The sequence below is a fragment of the Poromitra crassiceps genome, assembly GCF_964638095.1.
Source record: "Poromitra crassiceps genome assembly, contig: HAP1_SCAFFOLD_377, whole genome shotgun sequence".
NCBI lineage: Eukaryota > Metazoa > Chordata > Actinopteri > Beryciformes > Melamphaidae > Poromitra > Poromitra crassiceps.
Window position 1 is genome coordinate 10,001 of NW_028152027.1, and position 12,500 is coordinate 22,500.

The following is a 12,500-nucleotide window of genomic DNA, read 5'->3' on the forward strand; positions in this document are numbered from 1 at the left end:
CTGTTGGCACTTTCAGTGCTGTTCTGCTCTTGATCAAAGAGACAACTATATCATCATGTGGTAGTGTTTGCATTATGGTTGGATGGTCAAACATGATGTACCTGCTTCAGGATGGCCTCCATCACAGCAGGATCGTTCAGGTTCAGAGAGGAGTCCTTTTCTTTCAGCTTCACTCTCATCACTCTCACCACTTTCTTCATCACTTTGAAGAACAAATATTTTGTATCAATTACAACATTCATTTTTGGCCAGAGCACAATAATAACATTTTTAAAACAAAAAGGAAGAATGTGGTAGTTACATTCAGTGTTTTTTGTTTCACCTTCACAGTTAAAGCAAATTTATACTGACGGCGGAGTGTCCGGTGTCCGCGGTGTTCACGGCAAGACCGTTCTCTCCGCAGAGGCACATCCTTTTATGGTAAATACGGTATCAGTGCAGTGTCTGCAGAGAGCGGAGAATCCCCCTTCAGGCTCCCGTTGTGTTTTTAGCAGGAATGCAAATGTCACATCAGTTCTTCCGTGTGTGATCCTGATTTATATCGGCGAATAATCAATCCTATTGCAATTGTAGGCTATTTTCAGTTTGTTTTTAGCAAGTAAGTTTGTTGTCTTCTTGTTTTTGTGCTTTGCATTACATTTTTTCGATCTCAAATCGTTTTTATTGACGTAGTAAATTGTCGGCTATTCACTCTAAAATGGGCTCCCTCATGACAGTGAGAAAAGGATCATGTTGCTCCCTCACTCATGTGGCGATGCTCAAACCCGTTCATTTTGCACTGATTTCGCCGGTCACTTGGTCAGTTTGTGGAGGCTTCTTCCCTATACAAACCATAGCAAACATTAGCCAATCATAGCCTCGGAATTGACCGCACGAGCTCGCGGCGTGCTCCGCGGAGTTACATTTTTTGAGAGGAGCGCGGAGCTCCGTGCAGTCCCTCCGCAGAGCTTGTGCGGAGCGCCGCGCTCGCCGCACAGAGCCTCCGCTCCGCGAAGACCGGACACTCCGCAGTTAGTATAAATTAAGCTTTAGAATGTCTTATCTTCTACCTTTGCATTTATCATATCTCCAAATAAACCTAAACCCAAATCATGCATTCTAACACCAACTGACTCACAGTTACTGTAGCAGATGAAAGGTCTTGTCTGATCGCAGTTCCAGTCCGACCATTTGCCTGAGCTGAAGTGTGCTGACACACAGACCTCCTCCCTCCCGTTATTTGGTTCATTTGTTTTCCAGTTCCTGAATGAGGAGTCACTTCCATCCAGCCACTTCCAGGAGTCTCTGGACAGGCCGATCCAGGCTCCTACAGGTCCTGCAGGCGGCATCAGCTCATGTATCTTCTGGTTCTCTGTCTGGTTTCTGATGCTGGCCAGGTCGGTGTGGTTCTGCCTGCAGTAGCTCTGGGCCTCAGTCCATGTCATGGGCTTGTTGATGAGAAGAAATTTCTCAGTTGGTGCTGAAAATAGAATTGATTAAACTGCTGTGTTACTCTAACATAATACCAGTGGTACCTTACGTCAAAGTGGCTTACAGGACCATGACGGTAAACATCTTCATTGGAATGGTCTTGGTCGGTCGGTCCGTCTGGCCATTCGTTCCTCCAGCCCTCTGGCCGTTAGTCACACTGTAATGCTGACTCTGTGCCACTAGGGGGCAGCTAGATGCAATACGCACGTGACACCTATAATATTCCTAAAGTATTCCAATAAAATTCGTATATGGGCTTGAACTGCCCCTAACATAACAGCCTCTCTCGCATGGCGGAAGTGCCCCTGCGCGACGGAAGTCATGTTTTCTTCTTCTAATCTTTTTGCGTATGAAAATAAGCTGATACAAATAGCCGAGCTGAATGTAAGTCATGTAAAATGTGTGTGTGTGTGTGTGTGTGTGTGTGTGTGTGCGCGCGCGCGTGAGAGGAGAATTGAGATGGAGGAAATTTTGTGTTTTAAAAGCATCTCTCTCACCTTCGTCATCAAAGCAGATCAGCGATAGGAGCTCACTAAACCAAATTCCTATCAACGATGTTGAATGGCAATAAAGTATTGAAACTTGAAAACTTGAGCTTTGTAGATTTCTCATCGATGACATCACTGATGATGCCACAATGCCTATGACATCAACAGTGATGTCACAATGCACAATTGCTCAAGTGACATCACTGATGACATCACTTCCAGTTGAGTGACATCACTTCCGGGACAAAAATCGCAGAGCCCACTTGCTCCCTTTTAGTTATGAATGAATGAAGGATGATGATGATGATGATGGTATCCCTATAATATTCCTACAGTATTAATTTATTATTCCTATAGTAATCCTATAATATTCCTAAAGTATTCCTATACATTTCTTATATATTTATTTTATTTTTTATTTAACCTTTATTTAACCTTATATGGGCTTGAACTGTTTCTGTGGTTGAGTAGTATCTGACTGCAGAGCTGGAGAGCAGACATGGCCCCTACCATGACAGCCTCTTGCATGATGGAAGTTACATGTTTTCTTCTTCTCCTGTTCTTTTTGTGGATTAAACTCTGTGAAGCTAGCCACAACAAGTAAACTTATTTCAGGTTTCAAAATAAAAGACCCAATATTTTTCTGTGCAAAAGATAAATAAGCTGATAGCTGATCTGAGTGTGTGAGAGCGAGACGGGCGTGTGTGTGTGTGTGTGTGTGTGTGTGTGTGTGTGTGTGTGTGTGTGTGTGTGTGTGTGTGTGTGTGTGTGTGTGTGTGTGTGTGTGTGTGTGTGTGTGTGAGAGAGAGAGAGAGAGAGAGAGGAGAAATGAGAACTGAGATGGAGGAAATTGTTTATGTTTTAAAATCATCTCACCTTCGATGTCAAAGCAGATCGGCCGTCGGAGGTTTGTACATTTCTCATCGTTCCATTCACCGCTAGGATACATGACAACGCAACATTCTCCACTGCCGTAGTTGTTGGGTTCAGAAGTGCGCCCCTGCCAGTTCCTGAACTCAGCCTCCCCTTCTTTGTAGAAACTGCTGTCTTCCAGTGACCATCTCCAGCTGTTCAGGTCATCATACAGCCCAATCCACACTTGCTGAAAACAATATTTGCATAATCTTAATCCTTCATCCCATCACATTCTCCCTGTAGATTCTCACTCTTCCTATCTACACTTCTGGACACAAGACAAATCTAAACTGAAGAGCAATATATCAAACGTTCACCTAAACAGCACCGAATGAGTACATGGACTCACCAAGGACGGTTGAACATGCTGCAAAAATATATTGTTTTCCCCCACCTTCTCTGCCTTAATTGTCTCCAAGAAGAAGAGATTTAGGGCAGAGAAGTGTGGAGTTTATTGACGTCACATTACATGATTTCTGGGTAATGAAGTCCTTTATACTTTCAAAAATTGAAAGAGTTACTTGCATAGCACAGCTTTAAAGTTGTATAGTTATACATAAATAAATAGTTATACTAAGTTAAAATAAAGTCAGCAAGGGGGGGGGGGGGTTTTCCCTTAGTCATTAAGTTGCGACCCAATTTTCAGAATTGAGTCTAAAGTTGTAGCTTCAGCTTTAGAAAGACGAAACGGAAGAGAAAAGTTGTAGACATCACATTTAAAGGGTTCCAGCTGTTCAGTCTTTGTAAATCCACGATGTCGTTGAGTCTCTTCACATCCTCCATGTTGTCTATAGTGGCCAGGTCTTTGTACTTCTCCCTGCAGTGTCTCCGCGCTTCACTCATGTTCTTTGGCTCGTAAACGAAATGGTACTGCCTGGACGAGGAGACGGCACACAGCCCTGCCATGACAGACATGCACATTCATCAGATCTGGGCTAAACGTGTTTGCATATAGTTTCATATTTGAGCATTTTATGTCCGTGTCTTCAAGTGTGTGTGAGAATCAGTGTTGGGAAAGTTACTGAAAATTGGTAATTAGTTACAGTTACTAGTTACTTCTCTCAAAAGGTAATTTAATTACTTTAAAGTTACCAGTTACTTCAAAGTAATTAGTTACTAGGGAAAGTAACTTTTGTGTTACTTTTAAAAGTCCGCTTCGATTGTTATTAATGCACACATTATGTTAGTGTTGCTGTGCCACAGTGTGGCATTGAACATTCACTTATTGGGGAGGCTTATAGCCTATCAAGGTCCTTAGCCTCTGGGGCTCTGGCTGCAGCTCTCTCCCCGGACTAGGTCTGAGGATCAGAAACTGGGTAATCCTATGAAGTTGTCCATTATTTTCATGTCCTAAAGTAACTAGTAACTAGCCCAGTTACTATTTTAGTAACTGTAACTGAGTTACTGAATTTGAAAAAGTAATTAGTTAGATTACTAGTTACTGAAAAAGGTAGTTAACTAGTTACTCCCAACACTGGTGAGAATAGCTTTGGTGCTGAAACTAATTCAAAAGTGGATGTTACAGAAATCAAATAAATCAAGCTAGAATATTTATTCACTAGGGACGGGACGATATGCCAAAATTAAATATATATCATGGGGCAGAAAAAAAAAATCTTGATATTAGCTACAAATTATTCTGTTGTAATTACAAATTAGATGTTTTCCCACAATTTCACAAGTGCTCCATTGAAACGATATGACTCTATGCATTTTGTAATGACATTTTAAAATTGATGTTTACATTCTAGCCAACCTTTTTTTGTTGCTCAGAATTCAACACAATTCCGCACAGTCAAACTTTGTTGTCATTGAACCTTCATGTATTACATTGTATCCACCTGGTTTTATTGAATAATTGCGTATTGAATCAAATCATGAGATAAGCAGCATATTCGCCCATCCATAGTATTCAACCGTCATGTTTACATTTTCCAACCTATTAATATATGCATTAATTAATGAAAATGTATAAGTGTACCATAAATACTAATGTGCTCACAAGAGTTTAGAAATGCAATATGATATATAGGTTCATTGTTACTACATAGATGTCTATGTAGTGAGACAGTTCTAACTGAAATCAAACTGTATACAACACTTACCTGTAACAGCTAGGATGCTCAGCAGTATCGCCTCCATTATGTTCTCTGTCTCTGTCTCTCTCTCTCTCTTTCTCTGTGTCTCTCTCTCTCTCTCTCTCTCTCTTTCTCTGTCTCTCTCTCTCTCTCTCTCTCTCTCTCTCTCTTTCTCTGTGTCTCTCTCTCTCTCTCTCTCTCTCTCTCTGTCTCTCTCTCTTTCTCTCTCTCTCTTTCTCTCTGTCTCTCTCTCTCTCTCTCTGTTTCGGTGTGTGTGTGTGTGTGTGTGTGTGTGTGTGTGTGTGTGTGTGTGTCTCTCTCTCTCTCTCTCTCTCTCTCTCTCTGTCTCTCTCTCTGTGTGACTTCAGATTCCCAACTGTGAGTCAGTAATATAGCTGCTAGCAATATTGCCTATTCGGTTGGACATAACTCTCATTTGACTTTATTCAAAATAGGCTACTGGGGGAAACATTTGCATATCAACTGTCTCTTGGAAATAACATTTTAGAATAAATATACTCTATCATATCATGTCATGAAATGTGGGTCTCATAGATACAGTATTTACTTGGGTTAGACTAATAAGTCACGTGACTCTTTCGTGACGTCATTGCCCCTGAAGTAAGTTCACAATTTTATTTTCTTCGTAGACATTTAGAAAAATCCTTATCTAACGAGTTTTAAGGCTGGAACCAAGCCAACCTGTGACCTACTGAATTGGCCCAGCCACTAATAACATTTTGTCACACACACACACACACACACACACACACACACACACACACACACACACACACACACAGGTGAGGGCACGCAGCAGGGCCAGCTGATAGCTGATAATTGACAATTATTGATATTGAAACAACAGGTATTTGAGGAGGAGCACCAGCAGGAGGCCAACTTCAACTTCAAAAAGTAAACCTTGTTTTGGAAGCCGCTTTAATATGAGAACACATCTGTTACACCCCGAAGTCTAGGGTGTAAGGTGGAGCATAAACTGGCACACAGAAACCCATTTAAAGTGACCAAAACATATTTTTATTGGTAAACTATAAAAAGATAAGTGGTAAACGGGTGGACGGGTGCTCTGACTGACCATGCAAATCTTACCTACAGTACACATTGAGTAGCACCTCGCCCACAGACACACAAGAATTAAGTAACAAAACATTGAATTCAAGTTTGTGCATGAAGAAAACCAGTAAATGGTGTTTAGGACGCGGGTGAGAGGGTACTGATCCAGCCAGGTCAGTACACACTCTGCTGCCATGGTGAATGGATGGACCTCTTGTAGGTGGACAGACAGACAGCTCTCTGCTCCAATCAGCACCTGCTGCTGCAGACAGACAGCTCTCTGCTCCAATCAGCACCGGCTGCCTCCACTCAGTCCAGTCAAATCCCCAACCAGCTGCACCTGGGAAGCACTGAGCCAAAGACACAACCGCCGACAAGATAATAACCCCCCCAACGCGGAAGTAAAGCACGGAAACGCCGCTATGCCAACCAAATGAAGAATTATAACATAATTCTTACATTACCTTAATAATTCAATAATAATAAACGACACAGTCGTAACAACATCATATAGAGGAACAGATATTCTTATGAACTCAGAAAGCTGAAATCAATATTTGTGCACATGAACAACTCACAACAGTTGTGGCTCTTCAGTTACGTTCAAGATCCAACAGCTTTCTGTCTTAACAAACAAAGGGATTTATAACTGGAAGCATAGAAAGAAAATTCGAGACAATTTCAAAGGTCCTGTTTTGGCGTCATGGTTTTCTCATTCTTGTTCTTCTCCTCCTCTTCTTCTCTGTGGAAGACCTTTCCATCAGACTGCTGCTTCCAACTGATTGTGACGTCTTCAGTCAGCCCGTTGTCCTCCAGCTTCTGTTTGAACTGAGACACACACAAACCTTCATCCCCCTGATCACTTCTTCAACCTTTGACCTTTGACACCTGCTGCCTTCAGTCAGTCAAGGAATTTCATCTTGTACTGTACATAAGAACTAGGTGCATTGTTCATATGACAGCAGTCAGGCATTGCTATTATGCTTTGTTACGTTCTAATGTAGAATGTAGATCAGTGGTGCCCAATTTGGGGCCCGCGGGCCCGCGCTCTTTTTTTTTTGGCCCGCCACGTATTTGGGGGTGGGACAAAACATTTTTTTTTTTTTTGCAGGCCAGGCCACTGGGCAGTTGCCCGACGTGCCCGATTATGCAGTCCGCGCCTGAATAGAGATGTCGGGACTCTTCTATCTACGATTAATGTTAATTTTGTGCAGCTGGTATTCTCTCTCCCCGACTCTATCTGGCTGAATCACCTGGTTGGGGGGTGAGCTCTGATATTTGATCCCTCCCCAGTCACTGGCTTTACACCAGCTCAGCAAGATGGACAGATCATCATCACGGCAGTGGCACATTGACAAAAGAAAGTTTAGGACAGAGTGGCAAGACGAGTATTTTTTTACCAAAGTAAATTCAACAGCGGTTTGTCTCATTTGCAGACAGAGAGTGGCTGTTTTGAAAGAGTACAATATACGTCGCCACTACGAAACTGATTTTCAAAGTACCTTGAGGATTTTTCAAGTTGTGAATTAAGTCAAATTTCTCTCTTGATTACAAAGGTGGAAAATACAACTGTTTTTAACTGGGTGTTTACTGATTAAATGTTTAAGCTCCCCACAAATGCAGATGTTTTTTTAAATATATATAACCAATTGCAAATTATTACAATTACCAAACAGATAAAAAGTAGATTATTATATTGAAATGTTATTTTAAATTTAGAATGTTAATTTTCTATAAAACACAATACATTTTAATGTAATTCCACAACGTTTATTTTTGGCCCTCGGCCCTCCACCCAGATTGAGTTTTGGCCCTTCATGGGAAATAATTTGGGCACCCCTGATGTAGATGGTGAAAAGTGGGGTAGAGATGGCCAGGATCCCAGGCTCTATGAGAGCTATGATGGGCCTAATTTGTTTGACTGTTCTTTAATACGAGTCTAGTCACCATATATATATATATATATATATATATATATATATATATATATATATATATATATATATATATACTGTTGGCACTTTCAGTGCTGTTCTGCTCTTGATCAAAGAGACAACTATATCATCATGTGGTAGTGTTTGCATTCTGGTTGGATGGTCAAACATGATGTACCTGCTTCAGGATGGCCTCCATCACAGCAGGATCGTTCAGGTTCAGAGAGGAGTCCTTTTCTTTCAGCTTCACTCTCATCACTCTCACCACTTTCTTCATCACTTTGAAGAACAAATATTTTGTATCAATTACAACATTCATTTTTGGCCAGAGCACAATAATAACATTTTTAAAACAAAAAGGAAGAATGTGGTAGTTACATTCAGTGTTTTTTGTTTCACCTTCACAGTTAGAATGTCTTATCTTCTACCTTTGCATTTATCATATCTCCAAATAAACCTAAACCCAAATCATGCATTCTAACACCAACTGACTCACAGTTACTGTAGCAGATGAAAGGTCTTGTCTGATCGCAGTTCCAGTCCGACCATTTGCCTGAGCTGAAGTGTGCTGACACACAGGCCTCCTTGCCCCCTGAGTTATTTGGTTCATATGTGACAGTGTTCCAGTTCCTGAATGAGGAGTCACTTCCATCCAGCCACTTCCAGGAGTCTCTGGAAAGGCCGATCCAGGCTCCTACAGGTCCTACAGTCATCATCAGCTCATGTATCTTCTGGTTCTCTGTCTGGTTTCTGATGCTGGCCAGGTCGGTGTGGTTCTGCCTGCAGTAGCTCTGGGCCTCAGTCCATGTCATGGGCTTGTTGATGAGAAGAAATTTCTCAGTTGGTGCTGAAAATATAATTGATTAAACTGCTGTGTTACTGTAACATAATACCAGTGGTACCTTATGTCAAAGTGGCTTACAGGACCATGACGGTAAACATCTTCATTGGAATGGTCTTGGTCGGTCGGTCCGTTCGGCCATTCGTTCGTCCGGCCCTCTGGCCGTTAGTCACACTGTAATGCTGACTCTGTGCCGCTAGGGGGCAGCTAGACGCAATATGCACACGACACCTATAATATTCCTATAGTCTTCCTATCGTAATCTTATAATATGCCTATAATATTCCTATAGTCTTCCAATAAAATTTGTATATGGGCTTGTAGGGAAGCTTATGTGCTTGCCTTGTGTGAAGTTGCCGGATCTTAGGTAAGGGCTCACGGGCAGTGATCGTTTAGAACCACAGAGATGTCTCTCAAGCTTTAATGAAATATCAGGCAGATAGGAGCAAGGCAGAAGCCACGTACAGAGCTTACAGATTGCAGAAAGGGGAATAGGACCAAGGCAAAACATATCGTAGCAGAACAACACCTTATATACCCCCCCACATTTGGTGTATGACATCGTTGGTGATGTCACAACGTCTGGGGAGGTATGACATCATCGGTGACCTCATAAAGTCACGTCTGCCATCACAGTCAGCCTAGACCGTCTGACATCGCTGATGACCTCACAGGTGAACTCTGACATCATCATCGATGATGTCACGGCGGTGTCATCATCGTTGCGTCATTGGCGCCGTGGTGCGTGGGCGTCAATTGCCCCAAGAACAGGCCTGATGGTGGGTTATTATGGAGCGTTTTCTACAGGGCTTGAACTGCCCCTAACATAACAGCCTCGCTCACATGGCGGAAGTGCCCCTGCGCGACGTTCTTTTTGCGTATTAACACTTTGAGTGCCACGGCCCTTGGGCAAAAGGTTGCTTGCTGTGCCACATAGGCCGCAATGCATTTTAAAACAGTCATATAATTTCTTTAATAATTACTATGTAAACACTGAACACGCACAAATAACGATGAGACTCTCTTCTATCACCTGCAAAAAAAAGTTTATTGATCCCATTTTCCGTTCTTTAGTTATGAGCCGGAGAAGATAGCTTGATTGAACGAAAAACAGACCTTTTTTTCTACGAGCTGAGATAATGAGCCTTTTGTGAAATTAAACATTTCAAGCACATCACTGACTCTGAAGCTAATTTTCTGATGTAGTCATACCTCAAAAATAATTTCCTTCAATAAAACAGTGAAGGCAAGGGAATTTTGTTTGGAAGAATAATATTTTAGCTGAAACCAGCAGCGCTGGCCCCTGCGTGCGCTGCTGGTTGCAGCTTCTTGCTGATCTTTTGCTGCTGGTGGGCATCGGATATTCTGGCTTGCGTTTGCCAACCCTGTCCTGCTGTCTGGGTCTGTCTGGGTGCTGCTCTGCGTGCCCCTCCTCCCCCCCCCCCCCCCGTTGTGGGAGGAGTGTCTCTCTGCTCTGCTCTGCTGTTTTCTCTGCCTGTGCTCAGCACTGAAAAAGTCCGCTAGATCCAGCTTTTTTACAGCCGCGTGTACCAGCTCCCATGCTTCAAGTTGAGAATAATAACAAATCCACGGCTGATCATGCGAATGGGTGTTGCAGCGGACACGGAGGCTGTTGCAGCGGACACCGAGGTGCTCAATTGTGATAGCAGATTGGCTGCTCCAGGGGCACAGCTAAACGTTATGCTTCAATGAAGCCGCTGCATACGGACGGATGCGATGCGATTTCCTTTTCCCCAATGACTTCTTCTGTGTGTTTCACTCCACGTTCTCTCATCTGGAGAGCGCTGTCGCCACCTAAGGGTTCTGTAAAATAGGTTAGACACATTCAATACCTCTGATATTGTAAGAAGCGATGTAAGAAGCTGAGATGGACACCCCCCCGTCAAAAAAACAATTTCGAGTTATTGACGCCATTTGGCGTCGCTGGCACTCTACGGTAAATTTCTAATGACGCCATATGGCGTCGCTGGCACTCAATGTGTTAAAATAAGCTGATACAAATACCTGATCTGAATGTAAGTCATGTAAAATCTCACCTTCGACGTCAAAGCAGATGGGCGATCGGAGCTTTGTACAGTTGTCATCGTTCCATTCACCGTTAGGATACATGACAACGCAGTGTTCTCGACTACCGTGGTTGTTGGGTTCAGAAGTGCGCCCCTGCCAGTTCCTGAACTCAGCCTCCCCTTCTTTGTAGAAACTGCTGTCTTCCAGTGACCATCTCCAGCTGCCCAGGTCATCATACAGCCCAATCCAGACTAGCTGAAAACAATATTTGCATAATCTTAATCCTTCATCCCATCACATTCTCTTTTTATTTAATATTTCATACAGTTCAATTTTTGATTCTTGAAACTTGATGAGAATCACAATTTAAACTTGTTCTCAGCCCCCCGTGACTATTCATGACCGTATCGCCCAGCCCCCCCAGTACATCCTATCTGTTCTGCTCTCTCTCCTCTTCCCCCACACCCCCCCCCCCCCCTGTCTCCCCTTCTCTGTCTCTCTCTATCACATGATTGTTCAATCATGTTGTTATTATTATTACTGTAATTGTTATTGTTGTGTCAGCTAGGTTTAGCTAGACACATTCTCTGCAAAGTCCTCTGAGACATCCTTGTGAATTAGGGCTATACAAATAAACTTGACTTGACTTGACTTGACTTGTTTAACCCATTGATACCTGATGCAGCATTTGCGTGTATATAGACCAGAACAGCACATCCGGGTAATTTGCAAAACTTGAAGGCCGCGCCCCTTTTTAGGGGATAACACAAGCCACTCGCGTTGACTTCAATGTAAAATAGCAGTACCCAAAACATCTATAGAAAAATAACAGAATTCATTTCCTTTATAAATGACCCAAAGACACCATGACATGACAATATATTTCAACTCGGCCGGCCATAGAATGCGCAAGATACATCGACACGAGGTACTTGCCTTATATGAACGCTGTATCCAGTTTCCACCAGGTTACATGCATCGTCCACATTGACGGTGTCACGCCTACCCTATCGCAGACCAGTTTTTTGTTTTTTTTATTGTTAGTGAAACTATAACAACACAGCAACTCTTCGGCATATCTCTATCAAATTAAACCGTTTTAAATAGTTTGTTTGAAGTGGTTTTGGCTTCTTGTACCGTCGTTTACTATGGTGGGTTTCCCCTAAAAAGGGGCGCGGCCTTGGAGCTGGGCGCTTGAAGACGCGACGCAGTTCTGGTCTATCCCTCATTTGTGTGCGTATCCCTTTAAGACTTAAAGGGATACGCACACAAATGAGGGATATACACGCAAATGCTGCATCAGGTATCAATGGGTTAAAAAGCATGTCGGCCTAAAAAATATGAATATGAAATGTGTGTCGTGGGGCGAGACCAGTGGAGAACCACTTGATTATCCAGTATTTCCAACATCTGTCTGAATAGATCATGTAAGGTGACATTTTTAAAATTGCCTCTCATCCATCGTTACATGATGGTTAAAATATGGCTTTGATTCAAAAAAAGACAAAACGAAAGAGAAAAGTCGTAGAAATCACATGGTAAATGTTAGCGCTGCTCAGTCTTTGTAAATCCACGATGTCGTTGAGTCTCTTCACATCCTCCATGTTGTCTATAGTGGCCAGGTCTTTGTACTTCTCCCTGCAGTGTCTCCGCGCTTCACTCATGTTCTTTG

The 12,500-nt window shown here is 42.6% G+C and overlaps 3 protein-coding genes across 3 annotated transcripts in view; 1 reads left to right on the plus strand and 2 right to left on the minus strand.

Annotated features, from left to right (window-relative positions):
• The window catches only part of LOC310771141 (C-type mannose receptor 2-like), a 6,462-nt gene extending 1,328 nt beyond the window's left edge, over positions 1-5,134 (minus strand). Inside the window, exons 1-5 of the mRNA XM_083663806.1 lie at positions 4,979-5,134; positions 3,588-3,772; positions 2,835-3,060; positions 1,118-1,459; positions 102-202 (exon numbers count right to left, since the gene is read on the minus strand). Coding sequence (XP_083519932.1) covers positions 102-202; positions 1,118-1,459; positions 2,835-3,060; positions 3,588-3,772; positions 4,979-5,015 — 891 coding nt within the window. The 5' untranslated portion in view covers positions 5,016-5,134. The remainder of the gene's footprint in view (positions 1-101; positions 203-1,117; positions 1,460-2,834; positions 3,061-3,587; positions 3,773-4,978) is intronic.
• The window catches only part of LOC310771134 (voltage-dependent L-type calcium channel subunit alpha-1D-like), a gene marked incomplete at both ends in the record, with an annotated part of 78,484 nt that overhangs the window by 4,710 nt on the left and 61,274 nt on the right, over positions 1-12,500 (plus strand). The gene's annotated exons all lie outside the window — the stretch shown is intronic.
• On the minus strand, positions 6,707-8,771 carry LOC310771142 (lectin-like; the record flags this gene model as incomplete). The annotated part of the gene is made up of 3 exons (XM_083663807.1): positions 6,707-6,853; positions 8,138-8,238; positions 8,456-8,771. The coding sequence occupies 3 exons, from the start codon at positions 8,769-8,771 to the stop codon at positions 6,707-6,709; spliced, it is 564 nt and encodes a 187-aa protein (XP_083519933.1).